The sequence below is a fragment of the Juglans microcarpa x Juglans regia genome, chromosome 5S (genome assembly GCF_004785595.1).
Source record: "Juglans microcarpa x Juglans regia isolate MS1-56 chromosome 5S, Jm3101_v1.0, whole genome shotgun sequence".
Lineage (NCBI taxonomy): Eukaryota > Viridiplantae > Streptophyta > Magnoliopsida > Fagales > Juglandaceae > Juglans > Juglans microcarpa x Juglans regia.
In genome coordinates, this window is record NC_054603.1 from 20,365,254 (window position 1) to 20,385,361 (window position 20,108).

The 20,108-nt window shown below is 40.8% G+C and overlaps 1 protein-coding gene across 1 annotated transcript; it reads right to left on the bottom strand.

Moving 5' to 3' along the window:
• Positions 1–3,263: 3,263 nt before the first annotated feature.
• Positions 3,264–4,482, bottom strand: LOC121267180. Its single transcript, XM_041171041.1, has 2 exons — positions 3,947–4,482; positions 3,264–3,630 (listed from the first exon to the last, which is right to left on the bottom strand). The coding sequence occupies exons 1-2, from the start codon at positions 4,480–4,482 to the stop codon at positions 3,264–3,266; spliced, it is 903 nt and encodes a 300-aa protein (XP_041026975.1).
• Positions 4,483–20,108: the final 15,626 nt, after the last annotated feature.

Genomic DNA, 20,108 nt, shown 5'->3' on the forward strand with positions numbered 1-20,108 from the left:
CTACTTAAGCCACCAAAAGCCAAAAATGATCACTGAGCATGGAAACATGCGCACTTCACTAACCATCACATACAATTGTCAATACACTCAATTATCACGCAAATGTTCTTATAAAAAAACAGAAGCCCATCCTTGAAGGCTCTTACTACAAATTTCATAAATGTTTCTTGAGGAACACTCATGGAGATCTCCATTGCATTGCATAACGGTGACAAACTAAGAACCATCTCCCAGAATTGCTTTTTCTTTAGGTTACCTCTGTCAAAGTTGACTTAAAGGTTCTCAACGCCTTCTTGATAAACAAGTTGTCCTTAAGAATCACGAGCATCTATCAGGGACTAAATTGACTGGGTCTAGCACTTTGAAAACCTATCACTAATAATAAGGGAAGAGATAAAACCAAGAGATAAGACGAGGAAGAGATAAGGCAAGAAATAGATAAACTAAAAGAAGTTGGCTTAGATTCCTAAAAGGAAAATGCTTCACAAGGTAAGTTGGGCTCTATCACTCCATGAGAATAGATCTTTATAAAAGGTTAAGATCTCTACAAATGAAGGACGGGCTCCCCAGAGGCTCAGGACGACTTCTCTATGCCTAGACTAAATTTCTCCATTGTATTGAGCGATATGTGCGGCCATGAGAGATTGTAAAATACCAATCATAGTAGATTTTACCCCCAACCAACCTGTGGACGTAGGCTTTTTTGCCGAACTACGTAAATATATGTGTCTCTCTTTATTTATTTTTATTTGCTATTTATTTCATGGATGAACGCGAAGAGCACTATATCGAAGCTCGAATCTCCATCGTTGGCCAGGGATAATTCTTTCCTTTATTTCGATTTGTTGTGCGAATTTAGGCATTAATAACTGCAAATATTATTTCTATTAAATTTTTGAGGGAGAGAATAATAAGATAATCTTTGTAATGGACTTACTAATAAGAACACTACTGTACCTTCAATACCAGTATACAAGAATTCACATGAGAAGAGATTCCATCACAAAACAGAATTTATCCTTCAATGCAAGATTCCCTTCGTGAATCTTGACAAGGAATTTTTGAGGAATTCCCAACCTTTCAAATGTATTAAACTTCAATGATCAAAGACTGAGAGTTTACACAGGCCATGCATTGCTTTTATACATGCAGAGCATGAAGATTATCAAAACAATAAAGACTCAAACGTAAAACACATCTTATGATTCCTAAGGACAATACTCACCGTTTAACTAAAAGCCAAAACTCACAACTCTACAAACAAAACGACACTACATCCTTTTATTACAATACGCACTGTATCACTAAAAACCCAAACTCCCCGTTTTATTCAGAAGGCAATTACAGCCGTTACCCTCATCCCCTTCCTTCAGTTAAAGCTGTTACCCTCATCCTTCCTTCCTGCTACCCTTCTTTACAACCATAGCCTTTCTTCCTCTTCAAGAATTTGCCCCCAAGTACTCGTGACAATCTCCTCCTCTTCAAGGCCTTGCCCCCAAGGCACTTGTGACAATTACACGACAATGCCCACCAAATGAGGATACAAAGACCTCAATTTGTACAACAACTCTCAAGAGTTATCCTCCATGTCAGCTCCTACCCATTTAATCAAGACCTTAGTAGCAACATGGTTCCCTACATTCTTCATCCTTCTCTCAAGAATTCTTTCTGGCTCGGACTGAACAACACATTCATCATCAGCTGGAGGCAGTGTAGGCAAAGGGGAAATCTGGTCCCCTATTTTTTTTCGTAAGACAAGATACATGGAAAACTGGATGGATTTTTGATGTAGAAGGCAACTTCAACTTATAAGCAACTGACCCAATTCTCTGAGTGACTTGAATGGATCCATAATATCAAGAAGCAAGCTTCATGTTATATCTCATGGCCACTAATTTTTGTCTATAATGTTGAAGTTTAAGAAAAACCCAATCACCCTCCACAAAAGATCTTTCTGATCTCCTATTGTCAGCATATATCTTCATTCTACTCTGAGCTTTTCTTAAGTTTTCTTTCAACAAGGACAACACTTGTTCACAAGTCCTCAAGTGCTGGTCTACTGCCTCATTAGCAGTGGTGCCTGCTACATAAGACAATAATTTTGGTGGTGGCATCTTATACAAAGCCTGAAATGGGGAAATACCTATAGAAGTATGCACAGATGTATTATAATGCCACTCAGCCAAGTACTCCAACTTTTTGGTTTAGAACCACTGTAATCTCTTAAGTAGGCCTTAACAGCCTTATTTAAAGCCTCAGCTTGACCAGCAGATTGAGGATGGTAAGCTGAGCTCATAGTTAAGGTAGTACCCTACAGCTTAAAGAGCTCTTGCCAAAACAAACTTGTGAAGACAACATCATGATTTGATAAAATTGTTCTAGGTAAACCATGAAGCTTGAAAACCCTAGAAAATATTTTTTGCCACCTTAGAAGTTGTATATGGATGAGACAAAGGAAAGAAATGACCAAACTTGGTCAATCTATCCACCACTGTAAAAATAATTGTCCTGCCATTAGAACTAGGGAGACCCTCAATGAAATCCCTGGCAATATCGAGCCAAGGATTTTGAGGAATAGGCAAAGGTTGGAGTAACCCTGCTGGAAGAACATTTTCTGACCTGTTGACTTGACAGACTGGACATTCTTTAACCAATTTTCTAATGTCATTTCTCATACCAGGCCAGAAAAAATCAACTTTAGCTCTCTGTGGAGTTTTTTGTTAGCCCACATGTCCTGCCTCTGGACTATAGTGAATATACAATACTTTCTTCTGAAATGTTGAACCAGGAACAATCATCATTTTATCTTTCTTGAGTAAACGTCCTTGCTACAAGGAAATTTCTCTAGGAACTTGTTCTCCCTTCTTCAATGCATCAATTAGTTGAGTAATGTGAGAGGACTCTGAGTAACTTTGCCAAACAGGTGTAGGGAATGAAATGAGTGCCAAAGCAGCAGAATCTTCCTCCATGTTCCTAGAAAGTGCATCAGCCACTTTGTTATGTCTGCCTCTTTTATACTCAACTTTAAAGTCATATCTCATGAGCTTTGAGATCCACTTGTGTTGTGCCTCTGTAGCTATGTTCTATTCCAACAAATGCTTTAAAGCTTGCTAGTCAGTTTTAATATTAAATGGCTGACCAAGCAAGTAAGGTCTCAATTTCCCCACTTCACTCACAAGTGCTAAAAGTTCTTTTTCATAAGTTGACAAAATTAGGGCTTTACCCTTGAGTGCCTTACTAAAATAAGCTATAGGCTGGCTGTTCTACGTCAACACAGCCCCCAAACCCACTCCTGAAGCATCACATTCGATGAAAAATTCCTGAGAAAAGTCTAGCAACTTCAAAACTGGAGGATGAGTTACAACATGCATGGGTTGCAAAAAAGCCCTCTCAGCTTCTTCAGTCCAATCAAAGCAATTTTTCTTTAATAACATGGTTAATGGGATAGCTAATGAACCATAATCCTTGATAAACTTCCTGTAATAACCAGTTAAGCCTAAAAAACCTCTTAAAGCCTTAACTGTTTTAGGAAGAGGCCACTCTATCATGGCTGATATCTTGGTAGGATCTGCTTTTACACCTTCCCCAGATATAATATGGCCTAAGTAGTCAACTTCCATGACACCAAATCTACACTTAGACTTTTTAGCAAGCAAAGTATGTTGCAGTAAAATAGATAAAACTGTTTTTAAATGTCGAGATGTTGAGTTAGATCTTGACTGTAAACCAAAATATCACCAAAAAACACTGAGACAAATTTTCGAAGAAAGGTTCAAAGACATGATTCATTAAACCTTGAAAAGTGGCAGGTGCATTAGTAAGTCCAAAAAGTATTACTATGAACTCATAATGGCCTTCATGAGTTCTAAATGTTGTCTTTGGAATATCTTTTTCCCTCACTCTTATTTGATGATAACCTGATCTCAAATCAAGTTTAGAAAAATACCTTGCTCCATATAGCTCATCCAGGAGCTCATTGATCATAGGAATTGGAAACTTGTCCTTGACAATTTCTTGATTGAGAGCTCTATAGTCCATGCACATTCTCCATGTGCCATCAACTTTCTTCACCAAGAGGATAGGTGAAGAGAATGGACTTTGGCTTGGTCTAATCACCTCATTAACCAATAAGTCTTGAACAATTCTCTCTATTTCTGTTTTTTGGTAGTAAGGGTACCTATAAGGCCTCACAGAAATTGGAGAAGTGCCTTCCCTCAGCACAATTTGATGATCAGAATCTCGAGTTGGAGGCAACCCAACTGGTTCCTCAAACACAGTAGCAAACTGTTGTAATAGTTCTTCAACTTCTGGTAACACTGTCATTTTCTCCTTTTTATCTTCTACTGCTACTAACTGTAATAACCACCCTTGTTGGCCAATGAAAGACTTCAACATGTTAACCCCAGCCTCCACTTGCACTTTACCAAACAAAAGTCCCTGCAGCAGCAGCTTGTTGCTATTTCTCTCAAATTGCATAGACATGTTATTAAAATCTCACTGAATAGGGCCCAATGTTTTAAGCCATTGGACCCCAAGAACAATGTCACAACCACCCAATGTCAAAACATGGAATGGAACCAGAAACTTAAAGCCTTGAATATTCACTGTTTCCTCCCATTTGCCTTGACTCAGAACTTTTGCTCCATTTGCCACCTTCACTTGCAACCCCACATCTTTTTCAACTTTTTACTTGGCTGCTTCGACTACTAATGGATCCAAGAAATTATGAATGCGTCCTGAATTCACAAGTATTTCCACACTAAAAGACACAATTCTTCATAAGAGCTTCATTGCATTGTTGTTCACACAACCAGAAATGGCATGAATTGAGACCTCAAGCACCTCAGATTGTTGCACATCTTGTTCTTGAACCACTGCTGCCAAATCCTCTTTTTCTACAATATCTGCTTCCTCCAAACTATCTTTTTTCCCTTGCAAAAGGTAAACCTTAGGGACTTTACACAAATGGTTAGGGTTCCACTTTTCTTCACAGTGAAAACACAAACCCCTCTTTCTTTTCTCATACATCTTAAGTGATGTCACTTTCCTTCCAGGAAAACTAGTTCTCTGACTAACATTAGACCCATTATCAACAACTCCTCTATCTCCAAAACTCAAATTCTGTTTCCAAGATTTTCTTGAGGAAAGCACATGCTCTTCTTGCAACTCTGCCAAACCAAAATCAGCCCCTAGGTTTAGTGGATTAAACATCTTCACAGGAATCCAAATCTCATCTTTTAGACCACTAATAAAGCAACTCATCTTATGTCTTTCAGACAAGCCTTTCAACCTATTTGACAAGGCCTCAAATTGTGATGTATACAAACTAACAGAAGTAGTTTGTTTCAACCTAGTTAAAGCTTCCATTGTGTCATCAAATGCTAATGGCCCAAATCTTGCTTGTAATGCCACAGCTAAAGACTACCACGAATTAAACTGTCCTGAATCCAAGGCATTTTGATACCACACCAATGCCTCACCTTCCATATGATGCGATGCCACCATTAGCTTCTAATGAAAAGGTACTTGAAAGCAATCAAAATATTGATTAGCCTTGAAGACCGAACCAGCATGATTACCACTAAAATGTGGAAAATCCAATCTAAAACCTTTTTGAGCAACACTCCTTTGTTCATTATTTCTAGGTTCATTAGACACCTCTCTATCCCTACGAGCATTGACATTAACAGAATCAACCAAAGACCTCAACATATCTGAAAATTGGTCTAACCTTTCTGTTATCCCCAAAATTGCCTGCTGATGATGCTCCAATTGTTTTTGCATAATTTCCTACGGCCTTTGAGACGTTTCTTGGTAACCCTTCAATGCTGCACGTGTACTTTCTGCCATCAGAATCTCCTTACAAGGATTGATTGCTGCTGATACCACTTCCAATGGACTTACTAACAAGTAGCACCTTCAATACCAGTATACAAGAATTCACACGAGAAGAGATTCCACCACAAGACATAATTTATCCTTCAATGCAAGATTCCCTTCGTGAATCTTGATAGGGAATTTTTTGAGGAATTCCCAACCTCCCAAATGTATTAAACTTCAATGATCAAAGACTGAGAGTTTACATAGGCCATGCACTGCTTTCATACATGCAAAGCATGAAGATTATCAAAACGATAAAGACTCAAACGCAAAATGCATCTTATGATTCCTAAGGACAATACTCACCGTTTAAGTAAAAGCGAAAACTCACAACTCTACAAACAAAACGACACTACAAGCTTTAATTACAATATGCACTGTATCACTAAAAACCCAAACTACCCGTTTTATTCAGAAGGCAGTTACAGTCGTTACCTTCATACTCTTCCTTTAGTGAAAGCCGTTACCCTCATCCCCTTCCTTCCTGCTACCCTTCTTTACAACCATAGCCTTTCTTCCTCTTCAAGAACCTGCCCCCAAGCACCTGTGACAATCTCAAACGTAAGAAAAATAAGATAACTTCTTTGAGGATGAAGTATTTTCACCCAAGAAACTTTGTTCATAATCTTTGGAATTTATTGTCCTTAATTACATCAATTAATTTGTAACATCTTAAATAGCTTTATAGGTTTACTCAACGGTATGATATATTGAGAAGAAAAGTTTTACCTAACATTTCGACATTACACACTTATTTTAATTTCTTTATTTTTTTTTATTTTTTTCCCTTAACAAATATGTGGTGCAAAAATGATGAGTAGAATAATTCAGTTAGTTTAATAGGAATAAAATTAAAAACAATATAAAATAAAATAAAATATGTGTAGTGTGTGGTGTACGCAACTGGATAGAAAAACCCTACTAAGAATGATAAGATGATGAAGAGTGAAAATGCACTTTTCATTGAAAAGTCTCGATATAGACATAATTATGCTTTCATTGAAAAACTAAACCTAAGGTAGCAAACTATTCATAAGTTAAATAAAATAACAAAATTATATTAAAAATAGAAAAATTGAGAATTGAGAATTGGGAAAAAAGAGCAAGGATGGCTGCACGACCTGTCCAGGCATATAAGGGATGATAGATGCGGCCAACCTTGGCAAAACCTAAGGGTTGGCCACCCCCAACTACCCCAGGATCAATCTTGTGTGGCATAATTGGTGGTAGCGCGTAGGCCACCACTTGATCATGCTGGCGGCCACCCATGTTGTAGGAGTGACAATATATAATACGATCTGTGAACCCGACACAAATACTATATGAAATAAGCGGGTTTGTGTTTGATATAAATAGGATTGGGTTAAAAAAAAGGTTGACCCAGTAAAACATGATTAATAAACAGGTCAATTGCGAGTTAACCCACGAAACCCGCAATCAACCCGTATAATACGAATAAATTTTATTTCAAATATTATAAATGTTTAGCCTTATATGTTTTTTTGTTGTTGTTGGGAATATAAAACATTCTTTGACTACTTAATATCTCAAATTGTTAAATACTTTTTTGTTAATATGTAATTTTATTTTATGAAAATATTAATTTTTTTATATATTATTAGTTTGGATATTGATAATAAATTTTTTTATCATAAATTTAGTTATAATTGTGAATAATTATATAGTTATCATTTTATATATAAAATTATATTAATTAGGTTAAAAATAAATATACGGGCTAGCACAATCTATTTATATAAAACGGATTCATGTGAATTAAATAGATTTAAACAGGTTAAATAGGTCATGTTCAGGTTAATCCAATAGAAGTTAATTACTAAACGGATTAAGTGGGTCGAGTTGTGTCACCCGTATTTATATGGGTCATGTTACAATTTTAGAGTCTACCCATTGATTCATATAATCTAATACTTATCACTTGACACAATATGAACATGACTCGTGAAAGCGAATAACCACGCTATGATGTTGTTATATATATTTTTTTTCTTGTTATTTCATTGTTTTGGTTTTATTTTGAAAAAAAATCTAATGTATTTTAAGAAATTTGTGAGACGCTCTACTTTTTAAATATCAGGTTTTTTTTTTTTTTCAGTTTGTCGTTATATTCTAATGTTTTTATCTTTTTGTTTCTAAGCTTTTATGTTCTTTTTATAAGTTTCTTGTTCCTTATTTTTATTTGTTTTTCAAATTTTAGTTGATTATTTACTTTTTCAAAATTGTTGATACGGAAAACTTTAGTAAATTCTGACGAAGGGATCGATTTTATTCGGGTTAAAAAATACAAAGAGCAGTTTTATTTTGAGATACAATTGCACATTTTTTCTATTTAACCGAACAATAAAATTAAAATTTTAACTATATTGAAGGGGATTCATTAACTTTATTAAAGCTATGGACCGAGGGGACCTCTTTATCAAGACGTGTCTTTGATGGCAGAAATTAAGATTGCGTTTGGATGTTGAACTGAGTTGAGTTGAGTTGAGTTTAGATGATAAAATATTATTAGAATATTATTTTTGAATATTATTATTATTTTGAGATTTGAAAAAGTTGAATTGTTTATTATATTTTGTGTTGGAATTTAAAAAAGTTGTAATGATGAGTTGAGATGATTTTAGTTACCAAACGAAGACTTCTTATTCACCCATTTGAGGATTCTGAAGTGTTCCGTATTAAAACACAAGAAATACTACGCTTACCGAATTTGTCTAATTTTTCTATCAAATTATTATTATTTTTTATAATAAGTTTATATATATATATATATAAAAGATCTTTTCACTCATTTTTTTTTTTTAGAATCAAATGTTGCAATGAAAGAAGCAGGTACATCAAAATACAGAAATAAAATACACTCTTTAGTCATTACATTACACCCTTGAACAGTCCTCAACATCAAGTTCTAAACTAGCTTGAATAAAGTCAGGAGGATGAAACCACCATTGAAAAGTATCTGCCACAACCCATGCATACCGGGCCAGTCTATGTATTGTCTCATTTCCCTGCCAAACATCAATAGATTGGAAATAAGATAATAATAACTGAATCTTCCTAATAATAGGGCTATAACTAAACTCTTGATCAGTAGTTGATTGAATGACTTCAATCACAATAAGGGAATCTCCTTCCAAGATCAAATGAGAAATTCCCATATGAGAAAATCTGTAACGCCCTTAAGCTGCTAATGCCTCAATGTCTTCTACCAAAAAAATTCATTATTCCTTTCTTGACATGGCCATAATCATTCTCCCTGTGACATCCCTAAAAAATGCACCCACTCCAGACTTATACTCCTAACTAAAAATTGCCCCATCAAAGTTTAACTTGAACTGTCCACTTGATGGAGATTTCTAACACAACAAAGTTTGATGCTGAGGAACTTTTATACATCGTCGTGCCAACAAATAACATTCAACATAGGAAAAGAAATTCCTCACAACATCACAAACTGAAACATCTGTATGCTGGAAAAACTTTAAATTCCTAAATTTCCAAATGCCCCAAACAACAACAGCAAAACGTGAAGATCATTAAGAGCCATAACTGCCCCAAACTAGCCTATCAAATCGGGAGTGCTCATCCAAAAGATGTAAGACTTTTCAAAATAATTCACCCACACGCTTGAAAATTAGAACATTTGCAAAGTACATGATAAACATCTTGAGACTCCACAAGACAGAAATCACACACATCAGAATCAATTATTCTACGATAGTGCAGCTGACTTTTAGTGGGTAAGCCATTATTACATGCTCTCCACAAACTTTTTTTTTTTTTTAACTTTTTTAGGTAATTTCAAATGCCAAATATCCGTCCAAAAAGATGTATTAGAGTTCACATGTGAACTACTTTCAGCAACAATGACATTTCTCAACTGAAGCACTACATGATAGGCTGACCTCACACTAAACTGACCATTTCCCATACAACCCCACACTATTTTATCAGCAGTCCAATTAGAAAATAATGGAACTTTAAGGATTTCAGAAGCTTTGAAAGGGAGAAATACCTGATGTATCAAATCTGTCCTCCACCATCCCGACTGTGAAGAATCTAATAAGTCACTAACACATGCTTAAGTAGCAAGAACATTACAAGCAATGATAACTTTTCTGTTTGGGTAGCTCGGCAACCAATTATATGACAAAATCCTCACTTGTTCTCCTCTTGCAATACACCACAAATGGCCAGACTGAATAACAGGTTTAGACTCAAAAATACTACGCCACACATAAGAAGGATTAGAGCCAATATTAGACGATAAAAAATCAGAATTTGGAAAATATTTGGCTTTGAAAACCAAATAAAAAAGAGAGCTTTCATGAGTTTGCAAACGCCAGCCTTGTTTAGCTAAAAGAGCCAAGTTAAATGCTTCCAAATCCCGAAAACCCATCGCACCAGAAAATTTGGATCTACATAAACGTTTCAAGCTCATCCAATAAATCCTCTTCTCTTGCTCTCTTTGTCCCCACCAAAAAGGAGCATTCAACCCTTCTAAATCACGACACAATCCTTTTGGTATTTTGAAGTAACTCATGGCTTATGTGGGTATGGCTTGAACCACAACTTTGATCAAAACCTCACGACCTGCTTGCGATAGTAACTTTTCTTTCCATCCTTGTAATTTTGCCCATACTTTATTTTTAATATCCCGAAAAGTGGTTAATTTTGATTTTCCAACAAACGAAGGTAATCCAAGGTATCTATCATGAGTTTGAATAGAATCAACTCCCCAAAGTTCCTCGAGGGCATTTCTTACTTCCACATTCACATTCTGACTAAACAACAGCTCTGTTTTTTCCCTATTCAATAATTGGCCTGATGCAACACCATAAAGAGACAAGATATTCTGAAGATGCATATTTGCTTCCACTGAATCTCGACAAAACATAATACTATCATTAGCAAAAAATAAACGGCTAATCCATGGAGCTTTATTGCAAACACGAACCCCTTTCATCAAATGAAGTGATTCAGCTTGCTGCAACATTGATGACAAAGCCACAGCACATATACAAAAGGAATCTCGTTAATAAGAACCTTATAAGAAGTTGTAGTGATACACATCATGAGCAACCAAACAAATGCAGGAGCAAAGCTCATCTTAGACAAAAGTTTCTCCAAAAACAGCCACTCCATCCGGTCATAAGCCTTACTCATATCTAATTTAATCTAAATATAGCCTTTTCTACCCCTTTTCCTTCTCCGTATTACATCCATCGTCTCATAAGCCACCAAAACATTATTCATAATAAGTCGACTCGGAATAAAAGCACATTGAGATGGCGAAATAATCCTTGATAAAATCAGCTACAAACGATTAGCTAGGACCTTGGCTATGATCTTGTATATCACATTATATAAACTAATGAGTCTATAATCATTAATATACTCAAGCTGTCTTTTCTTTGGAATCAACACAAGATGGGTTAAATTCAAGTCAGTAGGTATAATACTTGAGTCTAAGACTTGTAACACCGTAGTAGTCACTTTTCCACACATAGCATGCCAATATTTCTAAAAGAATAATGGAGGCATTTCGTCTAGATCCGGGGCTTTTTGTGCTTGCATATGAAATAATGCAGTTATAATCTCAATGTCGCTAAAAGGCCTTGTTAGATCAACGTTCACAGATTCCGAAACACATTGCTGCATAGAACTCAAGCCAACATCGACAGCAGTAGGATTAGTGAACTATAATTCAGCAAAGTAATCTGCAACCATAGAACAAAAATTAGAATCTTCATATAATCTGCCAGCATCATCTTTAAGTCTGTTTATCAAATTCCATCGACATCGCTGAGAGGCTTTAAAGTGAAAATACTTAGTGTTCTGATCACCAGCAACCAGCCAATGCACTCTAGATCTCAATTCCTCCTTTTCAACAGAAAATTAATATCATTTTTAACATTACACATAGCTTGATGGGAATGTGTGGGTGAAGCTTGTAATAATTAAAATTCCCTATGCTTAGCAACCAAATTTCTCCAGATGTTTCCAAAATGAAAAATGAGAGCGACTCCAATCTCTTAAATTTGACCCACACTGTCTCAATGTCTCAACCAGGGATGCCGTTTTATACAAGTCCCAAGTATCCTCAATTGTTGCCTCGCATCCCCTTGTGCCTATCCACATTGCCTCAAATTTAAATAAATGAGTAGGATTATAAACATGACGGCCCATATCCATAGTATTCAATAGCAAACAACTATGGTCAGATATAGATGTAGGAATATTTCAGATTTTACACAAGGGATATTGTTCTAGCCAATCAATAGTACTTGTAAAACGATCTAATCTTTCTTGTATTAAATCACCCCTTTCTCTTAAATTGCTCCATGTAAAAATTGATCTCGTTGTATCAATACTTTTCAAATGACAGTAATCTAATGCAGATCTAAAATCAAGCATCTGCTTATGAGGCCTTACGCTTCCACCCAATTTCTTAGACTGAAAAACAATTTCATTAAAATCACCAAAAGCCAACCACAGTTCATTTGACTGATTTTTCAGATGGCGAAGTAAATCCCAAGTTTCATGTCTAACATGAGTTACAGGATGACCTTATATGGCTAATAATCTCCATGTACTTAAATTAACAGGATCCAAAACACATACATCAAAATGAGACTTAGCATAAGAACGTAGAATAAGATTTACCTCACTTCGACCATCACTAGCCACAGCAAGAAAGCAAGAAAACCCCAGTTGAAACTTAAGCCTTTCCATGCGACAAACATCACAGTGAGTCTCCATAACAAAGACGACTTCAGGATCTTCCCTCAGAATTAAATCTCGGAGTACATGAACTCCCCAAGGGTTCCCCAAGCCCTCGGGAGTTCCAACTCATTATCCTCATGGCGTTCGGCGGGGCTAAGCCTCAGCCTCCGTCAATATAATCGGAATTTCCACCATAGCTTCCTTATCAATAGAATTCAATTTTTAATATTACCCAAACTAACAGAAGCTCGTGAAAAGGACTCACCGTGACTGTGGTGCCATTTGGATGGAACCACCGTTGCTCGCCGAGATACACCACGCTGAACCCGATCGCCAAGCTACAGAGCCTTTCCTTTCCCCCTTCGCGATTTAGTCGTAACAGGTGGTTGCGTTTTTGCTAAGGCTTCAACAGATAATGATGGGCTAGGCCATAAACAAGGTCCACTTGAACTTGGAATAAGCCCAGAAGGCCTCTCAACAGATTTATAAATTGTCAGCAATGATTTTGGGTCATCCTATAACTGCTTCCCACTAGAAACCATTTGTGATAGAGAACCTAAAGAGTTCAACACTGCCAAAGACATCACCGCATGTGGAGTACCATTATTTTTCAGCCTACATCGTCTCACTAGAAAAAGGTCCTTCATTCGTGTTATTTTTAGCTTCCACTCTAGGTCAATTCCGCATTGATGCACCCTCAACTTGTAACCAAGGACCGTAAGGAAATCCTTCATTTTCAAACTTCTATTTATTTTTTATCCACAACAAGCAATCTCGATCACCATGCCCGAGTAAACCACACCAATAACAGAACTGTGGTAACCTCTCGTATTTGAAATGAATCCAGACATAATCTTGGGTTCCCATTGATACCCTTTTACCACGCGACAATGGTTTATTAATATCCAAGGAGATCCTGACCCTTACAAATTCTCCCCACCTTGGCTGAGACTCCTTTAAGTCAATATCCTCAACAAAACCCAAAGTTTCTACAATCTTCCGTACTGCCCTAGCATTCATCCCATCCATTGGGAGATCATAAAACCGAACCCAGAAAGAAGCCATAGAAAGAGGAACCTTTGAGCTATAACAAGCCATCATACTCTGCCAAAACCACCAAGCTATTGCTGAACATCCATGGACCATTATTAATAATACACTCCTTTTCACCTTGTTTTGCAAATGCAGCCAAGAATAAATTATCCCCCATATCATAAGTAAAAGGACGCCATAAATTATGCATCATTGTCTTGAAGGCCTCTTTGTTGTAGAACTTCCTAGTTAGAAGTTTGAAGAGGATGCATTGATCCGTGGCAAAAGTATTATTTGAGTCCCAATGATCAGATAGATTAACCGCTGTTTTCTCATGTTCAGATAAGGACTGTTGATGTCGTGTTTCATAGCCCGAGTAGTACCACGACAACCAAGCTCTGAGGACCTGCAACGAGGAGGAAGATTGGGCTTTAGTGACGTCTGGGGTTATTGCGATGCCAAAGTCAGTAGAGATTATTTGAGTGATGAAGAAAGCTAAGTGAGTCAAGAAGTAGAAGAGTTCATAGAGCCTTCCCCTAGGAGGGATGGCTGTATTTATACTTGGCTTGGCCTCGACTGCCGAGGAAGATCGGGTGTCAGGTCGTGCTCTGGTTAGACCTGCCACCACCCTCATGCCATGGTAGTGTGTCAGGCTGTGGTCGTGCCTTCTTACGACACCTTTGGCAACACATCGTTGTGTCTTGGCCTCCTTGAGACGCATTGAATGCGGCGTGTCTCTGGCCTGTCTCGCCCACGTTTGGACATGCCCTCCCGCTTGAGCTTTACGAAAATCATATGCTACATACCCTATTGCAGGGCTCGGCCGCCCACCAAGGTTCCAGGTGATCGCTGCCTTGTGATGGACTCTTTGACCGGGGCTAGCCCTATGCCGAGGCCTTTGCGGACGGGCAGGCGAGTCGTGGGTTTGGCACCTGGTTTCCTGGCTTGAGCCTCTTGCCTACTTTTGGTTCCAGCCTGAGGGGCCTGGGGTCTCTGCGGCTTGATCTCTTTGGGCCTGGGCCACTCTTTGGAGGGGCCCCCGTCACAGTACCCCGTGAATTCCTATCAAAAGACTATGGTGGGAATTCGGTGTACCTCTTATTAATGGTGCCCCCGTCAGTTGAGTTCTCGAGGTCACCAGTTTGGCTCCGGTAGATGGAATTCTCGAGGCCACCTGTCTATCTAATAAGTGCACCTCGGTTCATGCGACCCTTCCAACTTCTGACGGTTGATTGGATAGGCCGGCTGCTCCTCTTCCCACGTCTCAGGAATCTCATTGGTTTGTACTTCCCACAAGCCTGACACGACAGCTACCACTCGTGCTGATCTTACCATTGGGATCTGCATGGCATTTCGCTGGCATCATAACTGTCAACACTGTTTTGTTTCTCGTGCACCTTCTAGCCTTCCACGGTTATATAAGGCCTTCTTCCTCCATTTCCTTCGTTTATATCCCTATTTCTCTTGGTGTTTCCCTCGATCGTCGAACCTCTTTCTCAACTTCTTCTCCTGCCGCCGTTCCTTCCTCCCTTTCCCAAGCCTTTTACTCCTCTGCTTCCCAGATTCTCTTCCCTCGCCATCTTCCTCTCCATTTCCCGAACTGTGCCCGTCGTCTTTTTCCTGTCACCTTTAGTCATTCTTATGGCCCCCAAAGCTTCCTTTGAGTCTGTCCCCCCGTACTTTATAGGGAGGCGCTGAGTTTCATCAGTCACCGGCACAAATCTCCGGGTCTTCTGGGCCAAATATGATATTCCTATCTCAGCCATTCTGGAGATTCCCAGAAGGGGAGAACACGCTGTGAAACCTAACGGAACAGCATCTCGAGTGGCCCTTTTCCCTTGATGTTTGTAAACGGCATGCGCCTCCCGTTCTGCCACCCCATTCGTGAGGTTCTCAACTATCATGGGTTGGCTCCAGCGCAGCTCCACCCTAATGCCTGGCGACTCCTGATGTCCTGGTGATAGCTCAGGAGTTCCTATCGATGTATCGCATCAACTGTCAGTCGGGGAGCATATGTAGTTTCAAGCTCAGGTTCATGATTGAAAGATTGCTACACTCGAGCAGCGCCATTCAAGCATTAAGGAGTGGTCCCAAAAATAACTCTTCGTGACGGGCTCAAGTTTGGAATACCCCGAGGGGGAGGCAACCGATAAGGAATATCACGTCTAGGCAGTCTGGGGGTTTCTCCCTTCCTCACAGAGCCTATGCCTTAGGTTGAACCGGAGGGAAAAGGCCCGGCTAGAAGTTGTGATGGCTTGGGTGAGATCCCATCACCCCGAGGCCGAAAGCGCACTTCAAGCTCCTCTGGTGGCAAGGCGAAGCGGCTAGAGGTGCGTCACGACCCGCCCTAGGGACACCGGGTGTCCTAGGGTTGAAAAGCTCGAGGACAGGGACAATAGAAGGTCCCGGTCCCTTCAACTTGGGGGAGCACAACGTCGTTCTTGAGCGGTTCACGCTCCATTGCCGGGCCTTCTTCTTCCTCGGCAGGCTCCAGGCCCGCCCTTGTCGATCCCTTCGTCGACCTGTTGTTCGCTTCCATGGAAGGGGAAGAGGAGTGCGACCTTTAGGCGCCTTTCTTTAGCTCATTCACGCATCTCGTCCTTCGCAGGCCTAGTGTGTTTGAGCCGTTCATGTCCTTTGAAGACACTCTGAGGGAGGAAGGCCCCCGTGAGACTCCGCAGACAACCTCAGAGATCAGGAATCGGAAAGAAGACCAGGGCCACTCCCTCGGGGCTTCCCCAATTGTCTCCTGCAGGTCCGGAAGCCAAGAAGAAGAAAAAGAAAAAGAAGAAGCAACAAGACAAGAAAGACAAGGGGGAACCTGCCTTGAGGCCTTCTCCACCGCAACCAGGAACGGGGGCTCGGCGAGTCTAGGGAATTGAGGGGAGGTCACAAGGTCCGCCTCTCCCAATGTTGGGACTGTCCCCCCCTGGCGGGTGTTTTTCTGCCGAGCTGAGTTGCGCGGGCGGCGAAGAAGGTCCCAGGGTTCCCACTCCATTGTGGAGCTAAGCGACAGTAATGACTCCTAGGACTCGTAGACGGGGTCTCTCTTTGCCACCCATGGGAGGTCGTCCCCACTGGCTTAGTCCTCAGGCGGTTCCGACTAGTGAGGTGGAGGCTGAAGGGGGATACCGAACTTCTCCTGGCAACTGGAGGTTGTCGTCCCTTCCTCTTCCACCAGGGCTAAGGGGAGCTAGGCCCCTGCCTCAAATCTGGACAAGACTCGGGCTGCGGCCACCGAAAGGGAGGCCCAGATGTTGCGACCCCTGTTCGCCCAGGTCGGTTCTCCTACACTCTGCTTATTTTGTTAGGCCCTTTATGCCCTTGACCCTTGAGTTTATAATTGTTCTCTTCATTGCAAGTTGCAGATCGGTTGGCTGGGATGATCGGCGAGGAGCAGGGAGAGTTGGAGGAGGCCAATCGAGAGCTCGGGATGTTGGGCCACTTCGAATACTATAAGCTGAAGCAGGCGCCCTAGTAGATCTAGGTCCTCTCCACCGAGCGCAAAGGGCTGATCGACGAGGTAGAGGACATGAGGAAGCGAAACTGACACTTGGAGGCGGATGCCGCGAGGCTTAAGCAGAAGAAGAGGGTTTTGAAGAAGCTACTGCTTGAGCCTGAGGAAAACCTTGGCCAGTGGGTATTAAAGGGCAAATCCCTCAAGGAGTCCCTCGCTGCGGCCAAGCAGGACTTGGTTACCCGTGAGGCAGAGCTAGAGTCTACTCGAAATAAGCTGCAGGAGTTCCGGCGAGATAGGGCTTCGATCACCGAGCAGTGCTCAAGGCTGTTGTCCAAGCACTTCAAACTCACCCAGGAGGCCCAGCGCCAAAGGGAGCAGCTCGGTGAACTCTCGCAGAAAGTGACCGAGAAGAACCTTGACATCATAGCCCGAGACATTGAAATCACGAGTATGAGGTCCCGCTTGGAAGATGCTGCCCAGCATTCTACGGAGATTAGGTCCCAGGATGCGAACACCAACGCTATCCGGGACACAACATGAGCTTATGGTTACCGAGAGGGCCTTGAACGAATGCGTGAACGACTGCTGGAGAACCCTGGGTTGGATCTGCACACCCTCTGTCTGACCTCCCTTCCCCCGAACTCCCAAGTGCAAGCCTACGACAAGAAATTCGGGAAGCCAGGATATCCCCCGTTTCCCTTGGGTAGGGGTGTAACCGGTCCGGTCTAGTCCGGTTTTGGATAAAATCTAGGACCGAACCGGTATACACCGGTTTTGTATTTTTGAAAACCAATTACGCACCAGTTACCCTCCTAAACTGGTACCTCCGATTTTATCGGTCCGGTCTGATTTTTTGATTTTAATAGTGCTAGAATTAGGGCAAAAAATATAATTAATATACTAATATACATTAGTATACTAATGTATACTAATTAATTTAAGCGAAATGTAATTAATATATTAATGTATATTCGTATTACTAATGTATTATGTATTTATCAAAATGAATATGTTGAGAACTTATTAGGCCATAAAATGTTATTAATATTTATATTTTCTGTTTAAAGCATATGATCAAATAAATTTTCATGTTTAATGTTAAAATTTTATGTTATAAATTATAATAACATTATCTTATATATAATTATAATTTATATTATTATATATAACATAACAATTATTTATAATATAAAAAAATATTATATAAAATATTGAAAAAATTAATTTAAATATATAAAATAGTGAATCGGTTCGGTCCAATCCTAAAGAGTATAGAACTAGAACCGGACTGGTTTCGACCATTTTGGAATTATGGAAACTAGTTCTTGACAGGTTCGGGCTGGTTTTTCGGTTAAAATTTACACCCCTACCCTCGGGTGCTCCTCCTCCTCCTCCTCTTCAATGACGGGCTTGGGGCCCTCTTGTTTTCGTAGGATTTTTGTAAAGATTTCCTTTGTTTCTGTACTTGTAAAGAATGCACATTGTGCATAAATGTAATGAAAATGTCTTTCTTCTGACTGCTCGTGTCTTACCCATTGCTCTTTGACTCTACGGCAACTCTAGGGCTCAACTTTGTTAAACGGAGGGTCAGCGAGTCTTGGGACATGGCCTTACCTCGTAGTGAGTCTAAGGACTCAACTTCTTTGTTGAACGGGGGTTAGTGAGTTTAGGGACTTGGCCTTACCCGTAGTGAGTCTAGGGACTGGACTTCTTTGTTGAACAGGGGGTTGGCGAGTCTAAGGACTTGGCCTTACCCCGCATCGAGTCTAGAGACCTGACTTCCTTGTTGAATGGGGGGTCGGCGAGTCTAGGGACTTGATCTTACCCCGCAGTGTGTCTAGGGACTCCACTTCTTTGTTGAATGGGGGGTCGGCGAGTCTAGGGACTTGGGCTTACCCCGCAGCAAGTCTAGGGACTCCACTTCTTTGTTAAACGGGGGGTCGGCGAGTCTAGGGACTCGACCTTACCCTACAGTGAGTCTAAGGACTCGACTTCTTTGGTCGTGAGGCTTTGACGTTGGCTCAGGGTCTGGTGCTCGACCTTGACCTTGCGGCGAGTCAAGGAACTCGACTTTATTGAACGGGGGTAAGACCAACTCCCTGGAGTCGACGAGTCTAGGGACTTGGCCTTACCTCGTAGCAAGTTTAGGGACTAGACTTCTTTGTTGAACAGGGCATCGACGAGTCTAGGGACTTGGCATTACCCAGTAGCGAGTCTAGGGACTTGACTTCTTTATTGAACGGGGGGTCGGTGAGTCTAAGGACTCGACTTTACCCCGCAACAAGTGTAGGGACTCGACTACTTTGGTCGTGAGTCCTTGACAATGGTTCGGGATCCAGTGCTTGGCCTCGACCCCACGACGAGTCTAGGGACTCAACTTCTTTCTTGAACAGGGGGTCGGTGAGTCTAGAGACTTGGCCTTACCCCACAGCGAGTTTAGAGACTCAACTTCTTGGTTGAACAAGGCGTCGGTGAGTCTAGGGACTCGGCCTTACCCCGTAGCATGTCTAGGAACTCGACTTGGTCGCGAGGCCTTGACGAAGACTCGGGATCTGGTGCCCAAGCTCGACCCCCTGGCGTGTCTAGGGACTCGACTTCTTACTTGAGCGAGGGATCGGCGAGTCTAGGGACTTGGTTGGTCTTTATTCACCTGTTCCTCGCGCTAAGCAGTAATGATTGTCGAGCTTGGATTTAGATAGGAGATTGGCTCAATCTCGTAGAGTGCGCACGAAGGATGGTCAGGCAGTCAAGCAACCTGCCCGCTTATTCGGGCGCCTAGGAGGTCAGGCGGTCCCTGACCTTTCTCGAACAGGGTGTGAGTGCGGAATTCGGCTAAGGAGGGAATAGGCTCGACCGCATAGAGTGTGAGCATGTAGCCTGTCTAAAGCAGGAGATGGATTCAACCGCATAACTTTTAAGCGCGTAGCTCGTCTAAGGCGGGAGATGGGCAAAATCGCGTAGTGTGAGCGTGTAGCTCGTCTAAGGAGGGAGA

Coding starts and splice junctions, on each gene's coding strand:
- LOC121267180 (XM_041171041.1), bottom strand. CDS start 4,482: ATGTCTATGCAATTTGAGAGAAATAGCAACAAGCTGCTGCTGCAGGGA. Junction 3,631..3,946: donor GATGAGCTATATGGAGCAAG/GTATTTTTCTAA, acceptor GTCTAAGTGTAG/ATTTGGTGTCATGGAAGTTG.